The 27646-nt window shown below is 42.9% G+C and overlaps 1 protein-coding gene across 1 annotated transcript in view; it reads right to left on the reverse strand.

Moving 5' to 3' along the window:
* Positions 1-27646, reverse strand: part of LOC121550459 (protein phosphatase 1E) — a 65802-nt gene that overhangs the window by 14582 nt on the left and 23574 nt on the right. Inside the window, exon 2 of the mRNA XM_041862728.2 lies at positions 1234-1355. Coding sequence (XP_041718662.2) covers positions 1234-1355 — 122 coding nt within the window. The remainder of the gene's footprint in view (positions 1-1233; positions 1356-27646) is intronic.

The following is a 27646-nucleotide window of genomic DNA, read 5'->3' on the forward strand; positions in this document are numbered from 1 at the left end:
GAGGAGCTGCAGACTTCCAGCAATTAAGCTAACTATATGCTAACTTCAATTATCTCCAAACTGCACACAGAGACATAAAAATGGTATCCATGAGTTCATTTGACTCTGGGTAAGTAGAAAAACAACCAAAATCTAAAAATCTTGCAGTATTCCTTTAAGACTCCATAGCCCTTGTAATGAATATCTGGACAAGGTCATTTTGAATTAATTCTCTGCTCCACCTAGTGGAACTAAGGACTTGGTCTTTCCACTCCCCACTCCTCCTCACTCTCCTTTCTTCCCCTCCTCTCCTCTCCGTTCCTCTCCTCTCCTCTCCGTTCCTCTCCTCCTCCTCCTCCTCCTCCTCCTCCTCCTCCTCCTCCTCCTCTCCCTAGCTCCCCAGGCTCTGTAGTTAAATTTAACCTCCCATTCCATCTCAGAGCCCTGTCAATGAGCTGTGTGTGTGGGTGTGTGGGTGTGTTTGTGTGTCTCCTCTGCCTTGGGCCTCGACGGCCAGGCTGTCTGCTATCCTCTGTTCTTACCCACCCTTACCGCCCACCTGACATTCACCAACCCACCCTCCGTCCCAAGACAGCAACCCCGTCACACAAATCACCAGAGCCAAAATTATCTTTCCCCTGCGTTCTCTTTATGCCTCTCTCTCTCTCTCTCTCTGATAAGAACACAGAGATCTTAAAGATGGAGTGTCGCAGGGTTATTCACTGCTGTTCCCTTCTCTTCTAAAAGACCTCTGCTCTCACTCGCTCGCTCCACAGAGTGCTTTGTTTTACATTTACATTACATTTACGTCATTTAGCAGACGCTCTTATCCAGAGCGACTTACAAATTGGTGCATTCACCTTATAGCCAGTGGGATAACCACTTTACAATGTTTTTTTTGTGTGTTTTTTTTTGGGGGGTGGGGTAAGGGGGGGGTAGAAGGATTACTAACAAAGTAAAGGGAATTCTAAGTGACAGCGGTTGACATCAATCTGTGGTATAAAAAAAGTGAACCAGGAAGTGCAACTGTTTTAATGCTAAGAAATTGTAGCAGCTGTGCCACAAACACAATGTGTTTGTGTTAAAGTTGGTGATTTTCTAATTTGTCCACGGTGTTGAATGAAACAACACCTGAAATGATAAAGGCTTTAAGCCAATATATTGAATAAAAAGTAACTCTGTCCTTACAGTAGCCTAGCTAGGTCAGTACATGACCTGATTTGCATGTCATGCGCAGGCTGACAGGGGACTCACGGGGGAAAGGTTCTACTCCATCCTCAACGGTCTTCTGGATATGGTAGATGGAGAGGTCACTCTGCAGAACACTGTCTGCTGTAGCCCGCGCCAGGGCAGCCGCCAGGGAGAAGGGGCAGTTACTGTAGGAGAGAGAGAAAAAAGAGAATGAGAGGGGTTATAACATCCATTCAACACCAGGGAGGAAGTGAGATGAAAGCCTAGGAGGAATAGAGGGAAGGAGGTATAGGATGATTATAGCAACCAGATATAACAGTCATATAGTATAGAGATTGACAGAGACTGATGGAGAGAGAGAGTGTGCTAGGTTGTGGCTGTAACATCCCCATCAACCTTACTTGAGTTATCATACTCCAATGAGACCAGCCTATAGACCTACAGTCCTCAATGACCAGCTCTCACTTCAACCATTAGGCCTACCATCAATTAATTTCACTGAAGTAATTCCCTCCATTGAGCAGCTTTAACCAATCCCAGAGTAGAAGTCTGTCTGTCTGTCCTTTGGCATGAGACAGGCCTGTTAATTCTCCACGTTCCAATCGCTCCTGGTTTGGCCACCAAGGCTTTTCTATCAGTCATGACTCAGTCCAGCGGAGGAGAAAAGCTGTTGTGATGAAACAAATGTTTGTTATTTTAGAAATGTTTCTCCCCAATTTCGTGATTCCGATCTTGTCTCATCGTTGCAACTCCCCAACGGTCTCGGGAGAGGCGAAGGTCGAGTCATGCGTCCTCCAAAACATGACCCGCCAAACCGCGCCTCAGCACCGGCTCGCTTAACCCGGAAGCCAGCTGCACCAATGTGTCGGAGGAAACACTGTTCAACTGACAAGAAAAGTCAGCCTGCAGGCGATTGGAACGTGGATGCCAAAGGACAGACAGACAGCCTGCAGGCGCCCGGCCCGCCACAAGGAGTCGCTAGAGCGCAATGAGCCAAGTAAAGCCCCCCCGGCCAAACCCTCCCCTAACCCGGACGATGCTGGGCCAATTGTGCGCCGCCCTATGGGACTCCCGGTCACGTCCGGTAATGACACAGCCTGGGATCGAACCACAGGCTGTAGTGATGCCGCAACACTGCAATGCAGTGCCTTAGACTGCTGCGCCACTCGGGAGGCCCCGAAATGCTTGTTTTTTAACAGATTGTTTTCTCCACTGTGGGATGAGTGACACAACCAACCTTTGGGATCCAATGTGGGAGTTTCCTAACACTGGTGGGGGATCCTGAGCATTGTTCTGCCACCACTCCATTTCGGGTCTTTTAGTTGTGTATTCACGTATGATGCCCCGCCCACTTGACCTACTTCCTGATCGAACGCAGTTGATTTCCATTTTAGGTTAACAGCGCCGGATAGCTAGCTAGCTAGTTAGCATCTAGTAAAAGATGGCGCCGCTAGATGGCAGTGCGCTATTCAATTGGCATGCAAGTTCTGAGGAACGCTGCCGGAAGTAAGAAAACAATCACAAGAAAATGTCCACGCTCTTGTTGTCAGGCGTAAGGCGCAGGTAAGGTGAGTAATAATGGCAATAGTAATGGCATCTTTTTGTAGGCACTAACTCTGCCATGGTTTGTTGGAAAAAGTATATGGGGAAATTTTGTTTTTGTACGGTTTTTGGATAAACGCCAAAAATAATGTCTGTGGTAAACACAGGCTTAGGAGATCTTTTCGTTTGGTTCTATGAGATAATCTTCATCAGCTAACGTAACTTTTTGTGAATTTTTTAGCATTTATATATTCAGAAAAAGCACATAAAGGCTTCATAATTTATAAGGGTCCAAATCAAATCAAATTGTATTTGCCACATGCTTTGTAAACAACAGTGAAATGTTTACTTACGGGCCCTTCCCAACAATGCAAAAATAATAAATACACAATGAGTAACGATAACTTGGCTATATACACGTGGTACCAGTACTGAGTCGATGTGCAGGGGTACGAGGTAATTGAGGTAGATATGTACATTTAGGTAGGGATAAAGTGATTAGGCAACAGGATATATAATAAACGGTAGCAGCAGTGTATGTGATGAATCAAAAGAGTGCAAAAAGGGTCAATGCAGATAGTCCGGGTAGCTATTGGTTAACTATTTAACTAACTATTTAGCAGTCTTGGTGCATCGGTACCGCTTGCTGTGCGGTAGCAGAGAGAACAGTCTATGACTTGGGAGGCTGGAGTCTTTGACCACTTTTAGGGCCTTCCTCTGACACCGCCTGGTATAGAGGTCCTGGATGGCAGGGAGCTCGGCCCCAGTGATGTACTGGGCCATACGCACTAACCTCTGTTGCGCCTTGCGGTCGGATGCCAAGCAGTAATGCCATACCAAGCGGTGATGCAGCCAGTCAAGATGCTCTCAATGGTGCAGCTGTAGAACTTTTAGAGGATCTGAATCTTTTCAGCCTCCTGAGGGGGAAGAGGCGTTGTCGTGCCTTCTTCATTACTTTGTTGGTGTGTGTGGACCATGATAATTGTTTAGTGATGTGGACACAGAGGAACTTGAAGCTCTCAATCCGCTCCACTACTGCCCTGTCGATGTGGATGGGGGCGTGCTCGGCCCTTTGTTTCCTTTAGTCCACGGTCAACTCGTTTGTCTTGCTGTCGTTGAGGGAGAGGTTGTTGTCCTGGCACCACAATGCCAGGTCACTGACCTCCTCCCTATAGGCAGTCTCATCGTCATCAGTGATCAGGCCAACTACCGTCGTGTTGTTAGCAAAATAAATGATGGTGTTGGAGTCGTGTGCAGCCACGAAGTCGTGGGTGAACAGGGATTACAGGAGGGGACTAAGCATGCACCCCTGAGGGGCCCCTGTGTTGAGGGTCAGCGTGGCGGACGTGTTGTTGCCTACCCTCACCACCTGGGGGCGGCCCGTCAGGAAGTCCAGGATCTAGTTGCAGCAGGAGGTGTTCAGTTCCAGGGTCTTAAGCTTAGTGATGAGCTTGGAGGGCACTATGGTGTTGAACGCTGCGCTATAGTCAAAGACCAGCATTCTAACATAGGTGTTCCACTTGTCCAGGTGGGAGAGGGCAGTGTGGAGTGCAATAGAGATTGCGTCATCTGTGGATCTGTTGGGGCGGTATGCGAATTACAGTGGGTCCATAGTGTGTGATGATGGTGTTGATGTGAGCCATGACCAGCCTTTCAAAGCATTGCATGGCTACAGATGTGAGTGCTACGAGGCAATAGTCATTTAGACAGGTTACCTTGGCGTTCTTGGGCACACAGACTATGGTGGTCTGCTTGAAACATGTAGGTATTACAGACTGGGTCAGGGAGAAGTTGAAAATGTCAGTGAAGACACTTGCCAGCTGGTCAGCGCATGCTTTGAGTACGCGTCCTGGTAATCCGTCTCCTTGGTGAATGTTCACACAGTCGTCCGGAACAGCTGGTGCTCTCATGCATGGTTCAGTGTTGCTTGCCTCGAAGCGAGCATATAAGGAATTTAGCTCATCTGGAAGGCTCACGTCACTGGGCAGCTCGCACCTGGGTTTCTCTTTATAATCTGTGATAGTTTGCAAGACCTGCCACATCCGACAAGCTTCTGAGCCGGTGTAGTAGGATTTGATCTTAGTCCTGTATTGATGTTTTGACTGTGTGATAGCTCGTCGGAGGTCATAGCGGGATTTCTTATAAGCGTCCGGATTAGTGTCCCGCTCCTTGAAAGTGGCCTCTCTATCCTTTAGCTCAGTGTGAATTTAATTTCGCCTGTAATCCATGGCTCCTTGTTGGGATATGTACGTAGGGGAAAATACAGTTCCATACAGTAGCCCTTTCTTGGCGAGCTAACAAGGATGAAGCACCTGGATTGATTCAAAGGCAATGTCAAACTGTTTCAGTGAAATCTTATATTGCAATCAAAATATTAATGAGGCCCTTGAACTAGCCCCAACGTGATTTCTATACTGCAGGAGTCACATTGGGGCTAGTCCCCATAGCAACTTGGCTCAGAGACATAGTGGAAAAATCAAATTTTGAAGTGTCGTTATACTATCAGTGCTAAAAGTACAATGCTTTTTAAAGACAGTATATAACCATGCAGTCCTGAAATCCTTACTGGACTGATGAGAAAACAGCAAAAGACAAAGAAACTACTTGAAATACGTGAAATAACACATCCATTTAGAAGCTCCTTATGCAAACTAGACTGAGAGATACAGTTGAAGTCGGAAGTTTACATACACCTTAGCCAAATACATTTAAACTCAGTTTTCACAATTCCTTACATTTAATCCTAGTAAACATTCCCTGTCTTAGGTCAGTTAGGATCACCACTTTATTTTAAGAACGTGAAATGTCAGAATAATAGTAGAGAGTGATTTATTTAAGCTTTTATTTATTTCATCACATTCCCAGTGGGTCAGAAGTTTACATACACTCAATTAGTATTTGGTAGCATTGCCTTTAAATTGTTTAACTTGGGTCAAACGTTTCGGGTAGCCTTCCACAAGCTTCCCACAATAAGTTGGGTGAATTGTGGCCCATTCCACCTGACAGAGCTGGTGTAACTGAGTCAGGTTTGTAGGCCTCCTTGCTCGCACACGCTTTTTCAGTTCTGCCCACAAATGTTCTATAAGATTGAGGTCAGGGCTTTGTGATGGCCACTCCAATACCTTGACTTTGTTCTCCTTAAGCCATTTTGCCACAACTTTGGAAGTATGCTTGGGGTCATTGTCCATTTGGAAGACCCATTTGCGACCAAGCTTTAACTTCCTGACTGATGTCTTGAGATGTTGGTTCAATATATCCACAAAATTTTCCTTCCTTATGATGCCATCTATTTTGTGAAGTGCACCGGTCCCTCCTGCAGCAAAGCACCCCCACAACATGATGCTGCCACCCCCGTGCTTCACGGTTGGGGTGGTGTTCTTCGGCTTGCAAGCGTACCCCCTTTTCCTCCAAACATAACGATGGTCATTATGGCCAAACAGTTCTATTTTTGTTTCATCAGACCAGAGGACATTGCTCCAAAAAGTACGATCTTTGTCCCCATGTGCAGTTGCAAACCGTAGTCTGGCTTTTTTATGGCGGTTTTGGAGCAGTGGCTTCTTCCTTGCTGAGCGGCCTTTCAGGTTATGTCGATATAGGACTCATTTTACTGTGGATATAGATACTTTTGTACCTGTTTCCTCCAGCATCTTCACAAGGTCCTTTGCTGTTGTTCTGGGATTGATTTGCACTTTTCGCACCAAAGCACGTTCATCTCTAGGGAGACAGAACGCGTCTCCTTCCTGAGCGGTATGACGGCTGCATGGTCCCATGGTGTTTATACTTGCGTACTATTGTTTGTACAGATGAACGTGGTACCTTCAGGTGTTTGGAAATTGCTCCCAATGATGAACCAGACTTGTGGAGGTCTACAATTTTTTTTCTGAGGTCTTGGCTGATTTCTTTTGATTTTCCCATGATGTCAAGCAAAGAGGCACTGAGTTTGAAGGTAGGCCTTGAAATACATCCACAGGTACACCTCCAATTGACTCAAATGATGTCAAATAGCCTATCAGAAGCTTCTAAAGCCATGACATCATTTTCTGGAATTTTCCAAGCTGTTTAAAGGCACAGTCAACTTAGTGTATGTAAACTTCTGTCCCACTGGAATTGTGATACAGTGAATTATAAGTGAAATAATCTGCCTGTAAACAATTGTTGGAAAAATTACTTGTGTCATGCACAAAGTAGATGTCCTAACCGACTTGCCAAAACTATAGTTTGTGGAGTGGTTGAAAAATGAGTTTTAATGACTCCAACCTAAGTGTATGTAAACTTCAGACTTCAACTGTATGTCCTCTTTATCTTGTTACAATAGTCCAACACAAATAAGAAAAGATAAGCGACAAATCAGATGAGAAGAGTCTGACAAATACTCTCCCTCTCCAGAGATATGCCAGTATAGATCTGTTGGTCTAAACTCAATCCATGTCCCTGTCGGAGGGAAAATTCATTGAGTGATTCTGAGTCTGTCAGTAGCTACTATTGAGCTATCAGACCTCCCCATGGTACTGTGGTTATGGTGACCAGACATTTTTTCATTTGTCCTTCAAAACCATGCAATGGTTAGAGGGAAATCGTGAGTGTACCGTTCACATTTCTACATCTGGGTACTCTCTAGCTTATGTACTGTACATCAATGTGCTCCCTTCAAAGAGACCTAGGCCTAGATTTAATATATAACGAGATTGACATTTAAAGGTCATTTTCGGATTGTGACAACATATGCAGCATTTACTGTGAATGTGGTCTCCGCGAACATTGCCTTTAAAACGTGCATAGCGTTTAACATTGCCTTTAAAATGCGATCGGATTGAATCTGGCCCCTAGCCCTGATTCCTACTTACCCTAAGCTGAAACATTCCAGTTAATTGATGCCAATACATTGCCTTTAAAACGTGCATAGAGTTTAACATTGCCTTTAAAACGTGATCGGATTGAATATGACCCCTAGCCCTGATTCCTACTCACCCTAAGCTCAAACATTCCAGTGCACTGATGCCAATACTTGCCTCGCCTGCAAATAGAACTGCTCAGCACTGACAAGGTGTAGTGGAACTATGTGTTCAGGTGCACCCTGGGAGCCTGAGGCATGACCTTGGCCCAGGTGCTGCCTTCATCTGGGCAGATTATACACCATTGTGGCACTGAGCTCCTGTACCCATGGTAACATGAGGCACCCAGTGTGTTGACAGCTGATGACGGGGTCGACATGACAACTGCACTGCCTGGCGGTGACAGCAGGTACAGGGGTTCATCGGGCAGGCGGCATGCCTCTGACGGCTACAGGTATTGTGTGTGTGTGCGTGTGTGCATATACAGCAGGGGGTATATTAGTGTTTTATTTTTCATTCATTTAAATTACAGAGTATTTTGTGTAGATTGTTGATGAAAGGCAATTAAATCCAATTCAATCCATTTTAATCCCACAATTTTAAGAAATCCAAGGGGGGTGAATTCTTATGATACTTATGAGGTAACCAAGGTAACACGGCCTAGTTACTCTATAAGAAGAATACTCAAAGAACATGAGTAGATAAATTATTTCAGATAACATGCTAATTTGCTCTATGTGCAAATTTGCTCTTGCTCTAACCACGTTCACCATTCCATATTATTGCGGGTAACTAGCGATACCAGTCTAGTTACAATACCTGTTTAACGTATTTGGTCAATTATAACAATCATGATCAGGGAAGTTGATGATACAAGTTATCTTATCTTTCGGCAGAGAATACAAAGTTAAACATTTTGCAGCATCCTCTGAAATGTAGGTAATGTTGAAAGTGCAGCTACATTAAATACATTTGATAGCAAGGTCACAGGTTATCTTTAACTGCATAATAATCTAAGTTAGATAGAGAAGTTAAAAATGAGTTAAAGTTGATCTTAAACCTATAATTAGATTACTACAGCCAATTAAATTAACTCAGGCACAGATTGTTTGACTGAATTCTGGTTGTATTCTAAATAAAGATTGTGTACTAGACTCTCATGGTCTGAGTGAAGTAGCCTAGCTTGGCAGAAAGCAGATGGCACAGCCTATTAAGAAGAGTTTACTCTGTACAACCCTACTATCAGTGCTTATGTAACTCCTGTGTTACTAGAGAGCAGTAAGTAGGATATTCTCTGGGGTTTAAAGTTGGTGGTGTGTACATGTAGAGAGCTGCACAAGAGACGCAGAGAGCTTTTCTGACACCCACACACGCTTACGAGTTGGAGATTAACATAGGGCCTACTCTACCACTGGTGGTTTTTCAAAAGAGTCACGATTTCAATGCATGTTGAGTGCTGAGATGAGTCCATTTAAAACACAGTACAAAATCTATTTTGACTGAACACATTTTCGATTCCTCTCTGGTGGCAGGTAGCCTAGCAGTTAAGAGCTTTGGGCAAATAACCGAAAGGTCGCTGGTTCAAATCCCAGAACGGACTAGGTGAAAAATCTGTTGATGTGCCCTTGGACAAGGCACTTAACCCTAATTGCCCCTGTAAGTCACTCTAGATAAAAGTGTCTGCTAAAATGTAAATGTATCATTTAATTCAGCAACTATCTAACTCTTAAACCACCCTCATCCCAGTTGGACTCACTTGCTCATAAAAAATACTATTCTATCTGAATGTTATGCCCCTATTAACCGACTCCATTTCAATAGTTCATAGGTTGTTAATGAGGGTACACAATACACAATAAGTAAAAGTGCTCTCTGCAGTTCTCCGTTCATGCTCAACTTTTGATCTGACTAAAATGCAATCAAAGAGCAGACTGAAATGTACCTGGATCATTGGTTCTCTACTAATTGATAACTTCTTTATTCAATCAGTAGAGAGGAGGGAATGTGGAGAGGACAGGGAGTGAGTGGGTAGATGGCCTGAGGGTGTGTGGTGGGAGGTGTGTGCGTGGGTGGGTATGAGTGTACAGTATTGCATGTGCATGTGTGTGAGAGAGAGAGATGCTAACAGCCTCATTGGTCTCCAGCTGCCATGCCAATGGCTGGGCTGCACTCTGCGCTGTTCCTCCTCCTCCACATTTCCATTCATAGAAATTCTCTGTCTTCCTCTCTCTTTTTCTCGCTCTCCTCTTTTCACGCTCACTAGCTCACATACTCCGTCACTGCTTGCCCAAGATGGGTGGGTGCCGAGGTGGGGAGCCCTCATTGGCTGAGGAACTCCGGCACACCCGTGGGTAGCCAATAAGGTCCCCCCTCTACTTGTGCGACACAGTGAAGTCAGATCAGTGTGAGGAATGGGGATTAGGAGGAGAAACAGGCTTTTTTCACACGGCTATCTTTGTGAATTCTATTTTACAAACCTAACAACGCACATTGCTTTTATAGTGACGACAACAGATACTCACAATGCGTTCGAGCTTCACAGCTTGCAGTATTTTTCATCTATTGGCTGACTCCTTTACTGCGTTATTTCTATATATACAGTATATTCCATATACACTGAGTGTACAAAACATTTCCATGAAATATACTGACCAGGTGAAAGCTATGATCCATTATTGATGTCACTTGTTAAATCTACTTCAATCAGTGTAGCTGAAAGGGAGGAGATAGGTTAAAAAATGATTTTTAAGCCTTGAGAAAATTTTGACATTTTATTTAACCTTTATTTTATCAGGGAGTCATACTGAGACCAATGTCTCTTTTACAGATGAGCCCTGAATCACATAAATTACAGAAAATACACACACACGTGGATAGTGTATTTTTTCTTCCCCTCCATCTGCCAGCTAGCCTAACCCTTTCGTTTTCATCATGGGTGATGTTAGCATTTGCATGTCTATATTGACATGCATAGCGTAACGGTGAGGCTGGGAGAGACAGAGCATAGCGTAGAGGGCTTTACTGCAGCTTACTGCAGCTGCTGTCTGTGGAAGTGAGAGATCTGGGTCGGGGAGCCTCGCTTTGACGTCATACTGAGAGAGAGGAGGCAAATCCCGGTTTCACTACTGCATAGTGGGAGGAAGAGACAGAACGAGAGAGACAGGAAGCAGGAGAGACAGTGGGAGAGAGATAGAGCGAGAGAGACCCAGCATACCCTCTGATTGATAAACAAGTAGTTCTCTCTGCAGCGTATTTCTCAAACTAATGGAGAAGACTGCTGGCAGCTCCATTGTTTAGTGTTCTAGTCTCCCAGAGACGTCTCCCATTGGAAAATGAACATCACATAACTAGGATCCCAGTGAATCCTGTAGCAGGTTACTATCTCTTCATTGTCAAGGTTAATGCTATGAGGATCTCTTGAAGTCATAGGCATACCTGTATGTCAGACAGTTGAGTGTGTATTGAAGAGAGGGCAGTTGTGTGATTGGGTATGTGTCAGTTGCATTGGTGCTGATTTTGAGGCATTGAGTCTCAGTACAGAGTGATCCCAGCAACAGTGTCACAGGCAACTGTGTGTGAGAAGGCAGTGCCTGAGCTCAGACCCATCCCTGCAACATTGCGTCACACCCATCTCTCAGGGGGCTCCTGTTCCTACATTAACTTTCAACTGTCCTTGGCAGAGACTTGCCACGATCTCTACACACTCACACGCTGCAGCCTGAAAGTTTGTCCTTACATAGTGTTCTCTCTATGACCTACCTGTATAGAGAGCTTTATCCAAACCTTGACTCATCTTATGACAATACAAATTCCCATACATACAGCACTGTGAGTGTGTGTGCGCGCGCACACACACACACACACAGGCTCTCCTCCTCTCTCCCTGTATCTGTGTGTTGTAGGGAATACAGGATGCAGGATAAGGATGCCTCTAAATCCATCCACTCTGTCCATCACTCTGCCTCTCCCGCCCACAGTAATTAGAAAGGCCAGAGCTAAATATACTGGGCTATCTTGACTTAGGGCTGTCCTCCTCCCCTCTTGCTAGCAAGAACTGTAACTGACACAGTCATGTCCACTGGACGTCACTGATGTGCGGCTGTGATGCTGTTCACAGTGCAGACCACAGCTAACGTCACAACGCCCACCTCTCCTTCACATACACACTCTCTCCATCTCTCACTCTCTCTCTTTATCCCTCTCTTGCGTCAGTGTGTTCTCTCTCTCTTTCTTGCTAACCTGAGTTTTTCTCTTTGATCTATTTTACTCATGAATTCCCCTCCCGAGTCACATGGGGTTTGGGGGGCTCTGTGTTCCCTTAGCTGAGCAGGTTATCTACAGCAGGGGTGTGTGTGATTTTCTTTTAGAAACAGCTATGACTCGGCTGGGGACAAGGTGGGTGGGAGAAGATCGATCAGACTTCTTGTATTTCTTGACTTATTGTATTGGGGTAACATATGACAAGTGAACAACTTTGGGCCATAACACTTTCTGTCAACATCACATAAAACCACTACATGTAGACATGGTTAGATTTGGTTCGTTTTATGGACTGTATGTGTGTTGTGGTTTTGTCAGTCTAATTATGCCATTGAGCTCCAAGCACAGCGCCATTAAGTAATTCATGAATCCATCCATGTGGAAGGAGCTGGCAAGCACAATGAGTAGACATTGTTATGGATGCCTCGTATCAAGGAGGTGCCCCTAGGGGTTTTGTTAAAGTTGGCGGAACGAAAGCACCTCCATCGTCGCATGACGGTGGCCTGAGCCTCAAAGAGGACATTCCTGTGGAGAAGCAAACTGCCATGATCCACATTAATCGGACTGTGCTACAATTCCTCCTAAAAAATAATAATAATAATAATGTCCGACTATTAATCAGTGACAGTAGCTTTGTTTGAACGGATCCGGTTGTGAAGTGAGCGTCTTCTTGGCTACTTTACAGTCTAGCATGATCCTGTAACATGGCTGGGGGACTCTATCAAGGCTCTGGCAACTGGCTATGTGTTGAAAGTAAATGAAAAGGAGACTGAGCTATGCTTTGACTCAGGCACAACCAAAATGGAAGTAATTGTGTTCCTGGCACTTGGAATAGACAGCTCTAATAGTCTGGCTGAGGATGGACTCTCAGTCTCTCAATGATGGTGGTCCCCTAAAACTAGTGGGGTGAATGATTTCAGCATCACTCCCTGCCACTCCCTAAATGTCTTTACTGTTGATGGCTTCATAGATTTACATGAGCTCTTCTTCAAAGCGATAGACATTGTAATAATTCACTGAATGTAAGGATTTCATTCGCATTAGTGAATAATATTTCAACTGTAGCATTCATCAATAGGGGGGAGTGGGGCAAGTTGTTTCTAGGAAACTATACACAAAATGTATCATTTGACCAAATATTTAGGAAGAGGTCATCATTTTATGGAGTCTGTGAAGGAAGAAACCACATAGAAAAAGTGGTAAGCAAATTAGGTCAAAAAAACTGATTTTCATCAGTGAAATGAATTTATTGTGTTAGAGGTTTCATGATGTATCTAAACCAAATTATATCATTTTAAGAAGTTGGGGTCTCTATAAGCTTCAATATGAGGTCCTAACCTAGCATGAAAGTGCATCCTTGTAGTTGTGTGGGCTAATATAGTCTAAATATTTGCCTTGGGGGCTCAACTTGTCAATGTATTAGCCAATGACAAGTTGAACAAATTGAAGTGTTTTCTTCCCAGGTGTAATACAAGGCATTTTCACTGGGATATGAGGTGACAACAGGGCCTGGCCTATATGAAAAGTGTAAAAAAAAAAGTACAAAGATTTGTTAGGTGTTAAGCCTGTGTTAAAATATGGTTAAAATGTGATTATGTTTAATTGTGTTTGGGAAATAAAGATAGAAATTGTTTTAAAAAGGAAGTGATAATATTTCATTCAGTACAGAAATGTGAAGACACCTTAATTTACCCTGTCCTGCCCATACCCAGGCTAAGTGCCAAGAGATCACTTTTTTTGGACAAGCTATGTTTTCAAAACTGTAATGATTAGATTAATTCTGATTATTTCCAGGGATACACAACATCCTGAAACATATGTAGATATCTTTGTTAGAAAGAATACTACATTTCTCTTGACGGAGTGATGGAGAATGTAAAAAACGCTCAACTTACCCCACTCTCCCCTACAACATAGCCAAACCAAAGCCAGACCAAAGAGAAAGTGCTGATCACTTTGCGGGGATTCGTTTGTGCATCTTGTCTAACACAGTCTTTGGTAATAAAACAAGGACAAGTAAGCTCATTGCCTGACATTGTGGCTTGGGAAAGAAATGTGACCTGCTTGTTAGTGATATGGGCTGGCTTAACTCCATGTGCTATCTTATATACAGTATTTTGGTCCTGTGACCACCCATGTGGATACACATATTAAAGGGTAGCAGCTGTGACGGTAGTGACGGCATCATCTGCAAATGCTTCCGAATACAGGAGGTTCACTCTTATATCATATCGAAATGCAGCAACTCTTGAAGGCAAATGGCTATTTTTCCTCGTAATGGCAAGCCATTCTCTCTTTCTCTACAGCCGTCCCTTTAACCCCCCTCCTCTTTCTTTCTTAACAAAAGGTCAGAACACTGGAAATACATCACCACCCATAAGATGAGCATTGATATTACATTTAAGTCATTTAGCAGACGCTCTTATCCAGAGCGACTTACATGAACAATTAGGGTTAAGTGCCTTGCTCAAGGGCACATCGACAGATTTTTCAGGGATTAGAACCAGCGACCTTTCGGTTACTGGCACAACGCTCTTAACCACTAAGCTACCTGCCGCCCCATATTCTAATCTAGGGAGTTGATGTTTGTCCCTGGAATGCAGTGAAACAGCATACAGTGTGAATTAGATTGATAATGGAAAAGGAAGATATCTCGGAGCAAAAAAAAAAAAAAATGTTTGGCCTATTCTTCAACATCTTTATGAACATCTTGTCAATATATGTCCTGGAAATGTCATCATTTTTAAGGGCCACTTGAATAGTAGGAATCAGATGGAGTCCATTGATGAAAGCTTAAAGCCAAGGTCATCTTGTTCATTAAGCAGTACATCGTATGATAGAGCTATCACAGGCCCAGAGCTAGCTTTGCTGAAAGCTCGGGAGCAGATCACGAGGGGCCGTAATACTGAATGTAATACTCTGTTCAGATACCACAGCAATTATCTTTGCTCAAGATACTCATGGATTAGAAATGGAAATGTTCCTTCATCAAGGGTTACAGATGTAGGATCTTAATTTGATCGCCCTCTTACAGGAGAACTTTCCTGCAATTCAGGAAATGTTAAACTTGTAGTGTATTTGAGGTTTAAAAAGCCTTCTGAAGTTTGTAATTTCCACTTTGAAATGTCAGACTTTATTTCCCCTTACGAAAAATGTCCATAAATTATAATCCACATAATAATTCAAATTTCCTGTTGCTGCAGGATTATTTTCCTGCTGTGGCAAACTGGCTCAAATTAAGATCCTAGAACTGTATAGGACAGGTCACATAGCTATTATCTTTGGAACAATACATTGATACCCTGTGGCAGTAAGACCATCAAGAAGTTTAAACATTGCCTACTACGGGTGAAAGGTTGAGTTGAGTATTAGCCAGGCTTATGGTTGCAAACCACGATAGGGTGCTTATTCCTACACTGCACTTCAGAAGATCAGCCAACAAAGAACCATGAGCCGTACAAGAGCACACTGGTTTTGCATTGGTGTTGTGGTGGGGATGCATGTTTGGTTCAAGTGTGACAAAACAATGGCAACTAATGGGACAAATTTCTCGTCTCACTCGCCTCTAAATTATTTGCTTGGGCCCACAGCGAATTTGTTACCAAACTCTGGTTCCAATTAGTAAAAGCAGCATTTAGGCTGAAATGAAAGTGATGCTAGGAAGAGGACACACCAACATGTCATTATAGACAAACAAAGATGTAATGTTAGCTTTGGAGCCAAGTGTGAATACTGTAAAACTTCAATTAAACGCAGTCTCAAATAGCCGCCTGTACCTTTTAATAGATGGGCAACGGCACACTTTTCAGCAAATAAACGCCTGTTTCAAATAAAAGCTGGGTCTAAATTAATTGTTTACGAGGTTACCATGAATAATGTACGAGGTTTAACGTTTGATTTGTTACATCAAAAAATAATGGCAATCATCCGTTTTTATTGGCAGTAAGAAACTGCTAGGCATTGGCTGCTAAGAGCTGTGAACTGCTAACTAATTGGCAAGCACGAAAGCGGTCAACAACATCGGGAGTACAGAACCCTAGAAATCGTCTGATCGCCATCTAGTGGCGAAACAAAGAACTGCCGAAAATGCAGTCAGAGGAGAATATTTATTCTGTCAAGGAATTTTTTTATTTTTTTTTAATACAGGCACACTATGACAAAAGAAACGTGACACAGTGTGTAAATGATAACACATTAGTGCAGGAAATGAAGAAATTGATTAAAACGCTGGAAGTGAATGCTGGAATTAAACAATTAACTATGCAAATGAGCAAAAGCTGTGTGCATCAAATAGAAGCCTGACTCTAATAAGCGCCTGTTGTGTTTAGTGATTTAAGTAAATAAACGCCCGGATTAATTAAATACTTCACATTATATGTGTTGAGTCGTTTTTCTAGAGTAGTGAAGGGGTAAACAAGGTGAGACGTGTCAGCTCTGAGATTAACCGAGCAGTGAGACTGGCTCTATTTATGAGAGGGTGACTTAGCTGGGCCAAAGATGACAGTTATTTGGGCTGTTGCGACATTGAAGGACGAGGAGCTCTGCATCCCGGTATTTCGGCACTTAAGGAAAGAGGCTGGTCGAAAATCCCTATGCATCACAATCATAGCTGCATTTTATACAGCAGTGACACACCATATAGGGTGGGCCTGATTTTGACATACTCTAAACAGAGATTGCAGTATGGAGAACAGATTAACTGGGGTTGAATGTATTTATTCTATATTGACTATACCTCAAAGCAAGTTCACTCAACTTTACTTGTTTATAATGTCAGTCATGATTCATGAACATGATATGAATCTAAATAATATTAATTATATACCATAATGTTGACAAAACCATTCCCGTACCATGTAGTCTGTTCTCATTTATTCATCTCAAATCTCTCTTCACACACAGTTGGTCTAAGATAGTGCCCTAATTGGATATTTGCATCTTCATTTAAGTAGAATAGGAATTATCTGTGATCTACTTTGGTTTGGGTGAAGCAGTTACATAATCTTGAGATCTTGAGAGACATTCCAAGTTCGCTACCTTTTTTTTTGTGGATATTTCTCCTGCAGCTATAGAAGCCTGAAATAGCTGCCTCTATTAATTTCCAGTCAAACTCACACAAAGACTAAAACAAATGTTTACATACTGTCATATGAAAGAGAGAAAGCAATATTTGTAAGGTCACACAAGCTCTGGGCTAGTACTAGTGACACTGGAAGACAAGCATTTCGCTACACCCGCAATAACATCTGCTAAATATGTGCATGTGACCAATAAAATGTGATACATTTGAGTTGATTTAGTGACGCTGTATGCCGGGGTCAGGGAAGCTGATAGTTTCAGTCCACCTTTCATTGTATAGTCAAATAGGATGCCCGGCTTTCTGGAAGACAAACTGCACTGGGAAGAAATGCCCTAATTATTTTGTTTAAAACTGCATAGTGACAGGGTCAGAGTTCATTTGTTTGTTTTCCAACTGCATCCACTGTTAATTGTTTCAGTCCTTCATCAATTACTTTCATCAACTGCTATATTTGGCCACAATATTAATATAACACAATATTGCAGGGAGCTTTGACAGGCTGTACTGATAAAATGGAGAGAAATTGCTTCAATACTATGAGGTGTTTTAGAGAGGAATACAATTACCAAGTACTCTTCTGCAGTACTTGGTACATGAGTCATGCATTGAACCAAGGTTTGCTTTATTGTTATGCCCAAGCACTTGTTCTTTCTGAAGAACTAGCCATCACAGGTAAAATATAAGGTTGTCATGGTAACTAGAATGCCTGAAGCCAACAGTTAGTCATCTTTGTCATTTTTATCTGCCAAGTTCTTTCAAATTATTCTCTAATTTTAGGATATTTTCAGAGTAAACAAGAGGTCAGAATTTTCTACAGATCACATTAATTCAATCAGTCGATCTGCTCTTTCATGTGAAGCCCACATTGGAAAACTCCATCACTGCTGATCTGACACACACAATTCCCCATTTCACCTGGATGGGCGGATAATCTCGTCAGTCGATGGCGTGTAGTGGTGAGGAATGGAGGCTGATGATGAAAGACAGCTAGGGAATGTACTCAGAATGAAACTGAAGATCCTTGAGGCCTTTGGCAAGATTGATGTTCTTTATCTTTGACTCCAGGCATGACAGCCATTTTACCTCCATATATAATAACAATGTCTGAAGAGCTGCAGGTTATAAGCCTAATAAGAGTGTGCCCTGTGCTGTCGGATGTTAACAGGAGCTTGAATCTGAGAAACCAGCTGGAACCGCACAACACAAACACGCAACAATCAAATCTATTCAGAGCCATTTTGGGTCATTTTGAGCCCTAATGGACATTGCCCAGCAACAACAGCATCTGAAAGCAGGGAGGTTTTTCCTCTCACCTGCATAAGCCATTGTTCAGTGGCTCTTCATTGGGTTGTTTGTATTGTTACTGTTAGTGTGGGTTAGACTCATTTCCCTCCGCTCTATTCACCACTAAAAGCCTTTCCAGAGAGTGTTTGCACAGCGGGGAACACTGAGCCAAGTGGCTCTGGAAAATCCCATGTGAAGCAGCTCTGAGCATTGAGAGCACTGCCACAAATGGAGGACTACTAGAATGGAATGGAATGATACCAAACTATCAGTCTATTTCTATGATATTATTCTGTCTATCAAAGAACTCTCTGGAGAGGCAATATCTACACATAGTTAAGGAGTGAATCATATTTCTAGTGCTACAGATATTACCATGCAAAGACTGATCCATTAACATGGACAATTGACATGGTAGTCGTGTGCGTGTGGAAATGTATTAGAAAATGTGAATATGGTTCACTAAAACATAATGACAGAGGTGACTCTTTAGATAGCGTTCAGGTGCTGAGTAGCCTGCTGGGTTTCTAGGAAACAAATCAGCCACACAATGGGGCAATATCTTCCTCTGTGTCGCGGCCTGGGATTACAGGTTTAATCTCTGGGATTATGGTGCGTACTGTTTTCCACCACTGCATCGCCCGCTTTCCATTCCAATGGCAAATTCTGACTTTTGCTGGCCTGGGAAGTAATCAGCTTCTGAAACAGTGTCATGCCCCTGCCTGCCTCCTCAGAGACAGAAGTTACGTAACGGAAGTGTCTAGCGCAAACACTGGGAAGTGACTGAGTCATGACTGCACCGTAAGCGTTGAACATGATAGAGACACAGAGTCAATGTAGGTTGTATCTTGGTTGTAGATCTGGTATGCATTTATTTTTTTACTTCTGTGTAATCCACAATTTTCCTTAGCACTCCCACTAGCACTACCATAGACATTAACCTAATAAATTGACCTAAATTTCATTTTTTCAACAAAGAAAATGTCCCCCAAAAATATAGGAATCATACCTGCGTTATTATCGTATACCTGCCCAACCCTAGTATGTGTGTATTGAGTAGTTTGAGAAAAGGCATTTTGAAGGTTGAGTCTGATAGCCTTTTTTTCATAATGACACAATTGTTGGATGAAAAGCATAATAAATCTACTGTTCATGAGCTATGTCACATTGATGTAGATTGTAGAGCATAATAGTACGTACTTTTCTCCCACTGACAGTCTGCCTTATCAGACATTAGGCATTGTGGAATTTCTCAAAGGGTTAAATTGTCAACCAGCTGTCACGGGCCAAAGGCATCATGCACACTCATAAACACTCCGCCACACAAACATGCACAAACAACTAGGGCTGGGAATTGCCACGGACCTCACGATACGATATTTTCACGATACTTAGGTGGCAATACGATATGTATTGCGATTCTCACAATTATTTTTGTTTTTTTGTAAGATTGTATTTTATCTTTTATAAACAATACTAAACATACCCATACAAACGACAACATCATACAAACATCAACTACATCACACCTGCCCAGACCCACTAGCACACACCCCCATCTCCAGCGCCCGCATCACTTTCTGCCACATGGCCTGAAACTGCACAATTTTGTTTCTCTCCGTAGCCCACACCCTTTCAATATTTAAATAATAAATCATTCAATTTTTCCATTGTGTTAATGATGGCGGAGTGATTGATTTCCACGTTTTTAGTATACATTTTTTTCAAGATTGATGAAAAGAGAACCCATCGAGTATCTCACTACACCCCCATATGCCATGTCTTGAAATATGCAGACTGACTGATTAAAAGTAAGTTTACATTGTAATACTTCTGTCAGCCAACTTTCTAGCTCCGCCCACAACTTTGGGACTTTATAGCATTCCCAGAAAGCATGGATTATTGAGTCATTATTCGTTTTACACTTAAGACATGACTGCCGTTGTGCTGTAGAATTTGTGAATAATATACATTAGCTTATAATGGACTAAGCGTACATTTTCGTTAACTGTAATATCGTTAGTTATGCTCCAACTTTCCCTCCATCTTGTGCCAACATCAGTTCTTTTTAAGTCTTGGTTCCAATACTAAATATTTTTTTCTAAGAGATTGTCAGTTGGATATGCTCTCTGCAAGGTTTTGTATACAGTATCTTCCCTATCATATGAACATCCTTTTCTGACTCAAATAAGATTCCCTCAAGGTTGCTCTGATGTCCAAAAGATTTCAAATAGACATTTCGTGATATGTAACTTTTAAGTTGCATGTATTTGAAACTATCTACATTGGTCAGTCCAAAATTACTTTTTAATTCTGTCATGGAAATAAATGTATTTTCCTGTTACGAAGTCATTTACGGTTTCTATGGCTTCAGTTTTCCATGTGGACCAATTTATCGGTGAATTCTGAAAAGCTATCTAAGGATTGTTCCATAGGGTTGTGTTTTTAGGGAGAGATATTGGTTCTTGTAGAATACGTTTCATTTTCTTCCGTATTGTTATAGTGTTCTTAACTATGAAGTTGTTAATGTAACAACAGACACGTAAAAAGATTCTGGGCATGAGCATAAACATCTTCAATATGTACCCGTTGTTCCTCTTTAGTGCATTTAACTATATGTCACAAATAAAAGCCTTGGGTAGCGAGTTGATACAATTCCAAGTCTGGAAGGTTAAAACCACCTCAGACTTAGGAAGATTTCCTTTTTATTCTATGAATTTTATTTGCCCACATAAAGTCTGTTATACTTTTTTAAAGAATGTCTTCAGTGGGGTAATTGGTATTACTGAAAATAAATACAAAAACTTTGGGAGCCACGCCATTCTAAAGAGGTTTATTCTACCTTTAAGATTCATGGGAAGATTTAATTAGATCTGCTTTCATATTGTTGAGTAATGGGATAAAGTTATCTTTATATATTTGTTGTTTGTTGTCACTTATTGTCACGCCCTGGCTCTGGGGACTCTTTAATGTTGAGCCAGGGTGTTAGTTTCTATGTTTAGTTTTCTAGGTTTCTGTTCTAGATCGTTGTTTTCTATGTTGGCCAGGGTGGTTCCCAATCAGAGGCAGCTGATTCTCGTTGTCTCTGATTGGGAACCATACTGGGATCTTGATCTGTATAGGTTTGTGGTGTTTAACCTTTAGACTTCACGTATCGTTTTGTTGTTACTGTTAAAGTACTCATTAAAAGATGTACGCCTATCACGCTGCGCCTTGGTCCGGTTCTTACAACGATCGTGACACTTATTAAGCATCTTAAGTATTTAAAACATTTTGTGGTCCACTTAAAGCATTGCTGTAGATCGTGAGTTATTTTCTTATTTTTCCTATTGCCATTATTTTGTTTTTTTCCACATACATTTTATATTCTGAGATTTTTTGGTATTCTGAAAATATTTTTAGCAAAGGGAGCATTGAGTTTTCAATATTGGTCACAACTCTCACAATTCTATATGTATTGCAATTCAATACTGTGATTTTATTCATTCTTGATACACACAGGAAACTGTTAAGCGTGAAAAACCCAGCAGTGTTGCAGTACTTGACACAAACCAGTGCACCTGGCACCTACTACCTACCATACCCTGTTCAAAGGCACTTAAATCTTTGTCTAGCCCATTCACCCTTTGCATTGCACATATACACAATCCATGTCTCAATTGTCTCAAGGCTTAAAAATCCTTCTTTAACCTGTCTCCTCCCCTTCACCTACACGGAATGAAGTGGATTTAACAATAAGGGATCTTAGCTTTCAACTGGATTCACCTGTTAAGTCTATGTCATGGAAAGAGCAGGTGTTCATAATGTTTTGTACACTCTGTGTATAGTAACTAAGGCTGAAATACAAATTAACCATCACCCACCATGCAGGCACACAAAAACACACCCATGGCTGTCCCTTTAACTGTCAGGGAGGATGTGCACTGACATGATTTCATTCCACTAGCTTCAGTCCCCTGACTGGTTCAGTTGCCTCTAATTCCTTCCTTCATCAGTTATTGTGTTCTCTGGAGCACCCACTTGTGTTTTCTTAATTACACTACAGAGACTGTCATTAGGCAGCAGGCTAGTTTAATTGTTGTTCACTGGAACGTCGTCAGGAGGACCATTGACTCAGAGCTAGGAAACACTCGTCATCCCAAGACCCTGCTGCTGGTTCACCTCTTTCACTTCTGACCACTTCATAATCAGCCGTATCACAGATTGTCTATTGTATTGACAAGATATTAAAGTGACCGCTCTAACAATGGAAATACATGTCCTCAAAGATGGAAGGCAGGCAGAAGGAGGCGAGATCAGATGTGACCATTCTAGCCAATGAGAGGGCAGATACGCTCCTACCCGGTGACGTGGAGAGGATCTGTGTCTGCACCATGCGTTCTCACTACTGGTGTCCCCCAGGGCTCAGTTCTAGGCCCTCTCTCTTCTCTCTATACATCAAGTCACTCGGCTCTATCATATCCTCACATGGCCTCTCCTATCATTGCTATACTTTTCTCTTTCCCTATTTCTGACACCCAGGTGGAGACACGCATCTCTGTGTGCCTGGCAGATATCTCAGCTTGGATGTCGGCCCCCCACCTCAAGCTCAACCTCTACAAGACAGATCTGGTCTTCCTCCCGGGGAAGGCATGCCCACTCCAAGACCTCTTCAACTCCACGATGTCCCCATCCCAGAGTGCAAAGAACCTTGGCGTGACCCTGGACACACTCTGCCGTTCTCTGCAAACAGCAAAGCAGTAACTCATTCCTGCAGGTTCATGCTCTACAACAGTGGTTACCAACCGGTCGATTGCGATTGACTTGTCGATTTCAAGGCATTCCTAGTCGATCACTCAAGGCATTCCTAGTCGATCACCAAACATTTCTGTAGAAAAGCCAATGATAGAGGCTTGCGCTCCTTTTCTTTTTTTCGTGTTGCGTTGTTGGCGGTAGTTGTACTTGATTCAGAAGCCCTGCGCACCGGATAGGCAAAGTGTTCCCATTTTGAACCATTTCATTTGTCTGAAAAGACAAACCCTGCCTACCCGGCGGACCGGGAGATCTGTGGCTAAATTGAGTTGCACTGGCCAATCGGATAGCTCAAATCACCGTGCCTACAGCTTCCATGACCCGGCCACAGCAAAGTTTGATAGCGTACGTGAGATTTCATAACTTTTAAAACCATGACCAGAGAGAGACTGTCAAAGAATACAACAAATAACTGCTGTTTTTATGAGTGAGTTCATGTTTAAGTTTTTATTCAGCACTGTCAACACAGTTTTTATTCAACACTATTACAAAACATAAAACGTGCTTCTTCCTACATACACTCGTGCTGCAGCTGCAATGAATGAGTAGCCAAGTGTATCGATATGCCTGTGTTTTTATTATTAGCAGCTGGTCGTGTCTATTTTAATATCGAGAAATATTTCACTTCCTCTGGTCACAGGAACAACATGAATTTGTACATGATGCAGAGGCGGTGCGACTCCATCAGGTGAAAAGTGGTGCCCCCTCTCTCTGGTCAGTCTCACCCAAGGAAAGGAAGGAAAGAGCAGCAACCATGAGAGGTGGATCCTCTGCTGCTCTCTTTTTCCCTCCGCTGAGGCTAATGCCGTGTTCAAACAACTGAGAACTCGGAAATCTCAGACTTCCGACTTCAGTGCTTTCAAGACAACTGGGAACTTTGAGAAAAAAAAGAGATCCGACTGGGAAAAAATATTTTTGAACGGTCATCCAACTCGGAATTCCATTACGGAAACTCTGGCATCTTTCTAGAGCTTTGACTTTCCGACCTGAAGATCATTGATGTCATGATTTGACATCGTTTTTTTCTGAGTTCCCAGTTGTCTTGAAAGCACCATAACAGATGCAGGTACCATCAGTCCAGTAAAAATAAAAAAGCACATTATTTGCAAATTATTTAAATTTATGCTCAGCTTTGCCTCGCAAGTGCTACACCAACTGATCTATTTTGTTATCAAAGCTCGAGCTTTGAATATAATATGGTCTGAGAAGAACAATATTGACAGACCAAGCATGTATGCCAATATGCTGTGATAATGTATTAGGCCTACTGCACAAACAAAACTGTTTATATTAGGTTAATGTTACATTTCTAAAGTAATGTTAAAAAAAAATCTGAGCAGTAGATCTCGGCTTGCTTTTTAACTGCGAAAAAGGTTGTTGACCACTGCTCTACAACATCCGTAGAGTACGACCCTACCTCACACAGGAAGCGGTACAGGCACTAGTCATCTCCCGTCTGGACTACTGCAACTCGCTGTTGGCTGGGCTCCCCGCTTGTGCCATCAAACCCCTGCAACTTATCCAGAATGCTGTAGCCCGCCTGGTGTTCAACCGTTCCAAGTTCTCCAAAGTCACCCCGCTCCTCCGCACACTCCACAGGCTTCCAGTTGAAGCTCACATCCACTACAAGACCATGGTACTTGCCTACGGAGCAGCAAGAGGAACTGCCCCTCCCTACCTTCAGGATATGCTCAAACCCTACACCCCAACCTGAGCACTCCATTTCGTGGCCCTCCCACCCCTACTGGAGGGCAACTCCCGCTCAGCCCAGTCCAAGCTCTTCTCTATCCTGGCACCCCAATGGTGGAACCAGCTTCCCCCTGAAGCTAGAACAGCAGAGTCCCTGCCCATCTTCTGAAAACATCTGAAACCCTAACTCTTCAATATGTACAGAGCATTCGGAAAGTATTCAGACCCCTTGACTTTTTCCACATTTGTTATGTTATTACAGCCTTATTTTAACATTGATTAAATACAACATGTTCCTCATCAATCTACACACAATACCCCATAATGACAAAGAAAAAACTGTTTTTTAGAAATTGTTGCAAATGTATTAAAATAATAAAACAGAAATACCTTATTTACATAAGTATTCAGACCCTTTGCTATGACACTCAAAATTGAGCTCAGGTGCATCCGGTTTCCATTGATCATCCTTGAGATGTTTCTACAACTTGATTGGAGTCCACCTGTGGTAAATACAATTGATTGGACATTATTTGGAAAGGCACACACCTGTCTATATAAGGTCCCACAGTTGACAGCGCATGTCAGAGCAAAAACCAAGCCATGAGGTCAAAGGAATTGTCTGTAGAGCTCAGAGACAGGATTGTGTCGAGGTACAGATCTGGGGAAGGGTACCAAAACATTTCTGCAGCATTGAAGGTCACAAGAACACAGTGGCCTCCATCATTCTTAAATGGAGTTTAAGTTTAGAACCACCAAACTGAGCAATCGGGGGAGAAGAGCCTTGGTCAGTGAGGTGACAGCGCTCCAAAGTTCCTCTGTGGAGATGGGACAACCTTCCAGAAGGACAACCATCTCTGCAGGACTCCACCAATCAGGCCTTTATGGTAGAGTGGCCAGCCGGAAGCCACTCCTCAGTAAAAGGCACATGACAGCCCACTTGGGGTTTGCCAAAAGGCACCTAAAGGACTCTCAGACCATGAGAAACAAGATTCTCTGGTCTGATGAAACCAAGATTGAACTCTTTGGCCTGAATGCCAAGTGTCATGTCTGGAGGAAACCTGGCACCATCCCTACGGTGAAGCATGGTGGTGGCAGCATCATGCTGTGGGGATGTTTTTCAGTGGCAGGGACTGGAAGACTAGTCAGGAACGAGGGAAAGATGAACGGAGCAAAGTACAGAGAGATCCTTGATGAAAACCTGCTCCAGAGTGCTCAGGCGAAGGTTCACCTTCCAACAGGACAACAACCCTATGCACACAGCCAAGACAACGCAGGAGTAGCTCCGGGACAAGTCTCTGAATGTCCTTGAGTGGCCCAGCCAGAGGCCGGACTTGAACCCGATCGAACATCACTGGAGAGACCTGAAAATAGCTGTGCAGCGACGCTCCCCATCCAACCTGACATAGCTTGAGAGGATCTGCAGAGAAGAATGGGAGAAACTCCCCAAATACAGGTGTGCCAAGCTTGTAGCATCATACCCAAGAATACTCGAGGCTGTAATCGCTGCCAAAGGTGCTTCAACAAAGTACTGAATAATGGGTCTGAATACTTATGCAAATGTTATATTTCAGTTTTTTTTTTTTTTATAAACTAGCAAACACTGTTTTTGCGTTGTCATTATGGGGTATTGGGTGTAGATTGATGACGGGGAAAAAAACAATTTAATCAATTTTAGAATAAGGCTGTAACCTAACAAAATGTGGAAAAAGTCAAGGGGTCTGAATACTTTCCGAAGGCACTGAGTTTGCCTTGGTGGATGCTATCGTTCAGTGTGCTAGCCGTTCACGATGCTGTGTCTACTGTACTCTAAATTGTATTGTCAACGGCTATATCAGTTTGCTAATACAGGACTAGTTGAAAACAAAAATCAGGGGGTGCTGCAGCACTTACTTACTTCCTGTGGCTATGGGGGCGTGGATCAGAAAACCAGTCAGTATCTGGTGTGACCACCATTTGCCTCATGCAGTGCGACACATCTCCTTCGCATAGAGTTGATCAGGCTGTTGATTGTGGCATGTGGAATGTTCTCCCACTCCTCTTCAATGGCTGTGCAATGTTGCTGGATATTGGTGGGAACTGGAACACGCTGTCGTACGCGTCGATCCAGAGCATCCCAAACATGCTCAATGGGTGACATGTCTGGTGAGTATGTAGGCCGTTGAAGAATTGGGAAATGTTTTTGCTTCCAGGAATTGTGTACAGATCCTTGCGACATGGAGCCTTGCATTATCATGCTGAAACATGAGGTGATAGTGGCGGATGAATGGCACGACAATGGGCCTCAGGATCTCGTCACGGTATCGTTGTGCATTCAAATTGCCATCGATAAAATGCAATTGTGTTCATTGTCCGTAGCTTATGCCTGCCCATACTATAACCCCACTGACATCAGCAAACGGCTGGCCCACATGACCCCATACACGTTGTCTGCCATCTGCCCGGTACAGTTGAAACTGGGATTAATCCGTGAAGAGCACATTTCTCCAGCGTGCCAGCTGCCATCGAAGGTGAGCATTTGCCCACTGAAGTCGGTTACGACGCCTAACTGCAGTCAGTTCAAGACTCTGGTGAGGATAACGAACACGCGGATGAGCTTCCCGGAGTTGGTTTCTGACAGTTTGTGCAGAAAAGCAAGCTCCTAAGCAACTTTGCATTATTTCATTTTTTTGTGTGTTATTTCTTACATTACAGCCTTACATTTGTGTTATTACATACAGCCTGAAACAACTTTTGGATATCAGTACGGCGGTAACTCACCAGCATTCCGACCAGAAATGTGACTCGTTTCAGGAAACTACTTCACAGGAGAGGCATTTTAACATAAACGTTTTTTTTAAATCAAAATGCGTTTTTTTGGCAGTTATGCCTTCTGAAATCCCGGGCTGTTTCGCAGCCGGCTGCGACCGGGAGACATATGAGGCGGCGTACAATTTACCCAACGTTGTCCGGGTTAGGGGAGGGTTTGGCCGGATGGGATGTCCTTGTCCCATCGCGC

This window comes from Coregonus clupeaformis, chromosome 35, assembly GCF_020615455.1.
Source record: "Coregonus clupeaformis isolate EN_2021a chromosome 35, ASM2061545v1, whole genome shotgun sequence".
Lineage (NCBI taxonomy): Eukaryota > Metazoa > Chordata > Actinopteri > Salmoniformes > Salmonidae > Coregonus > Coregonus clupeaformis.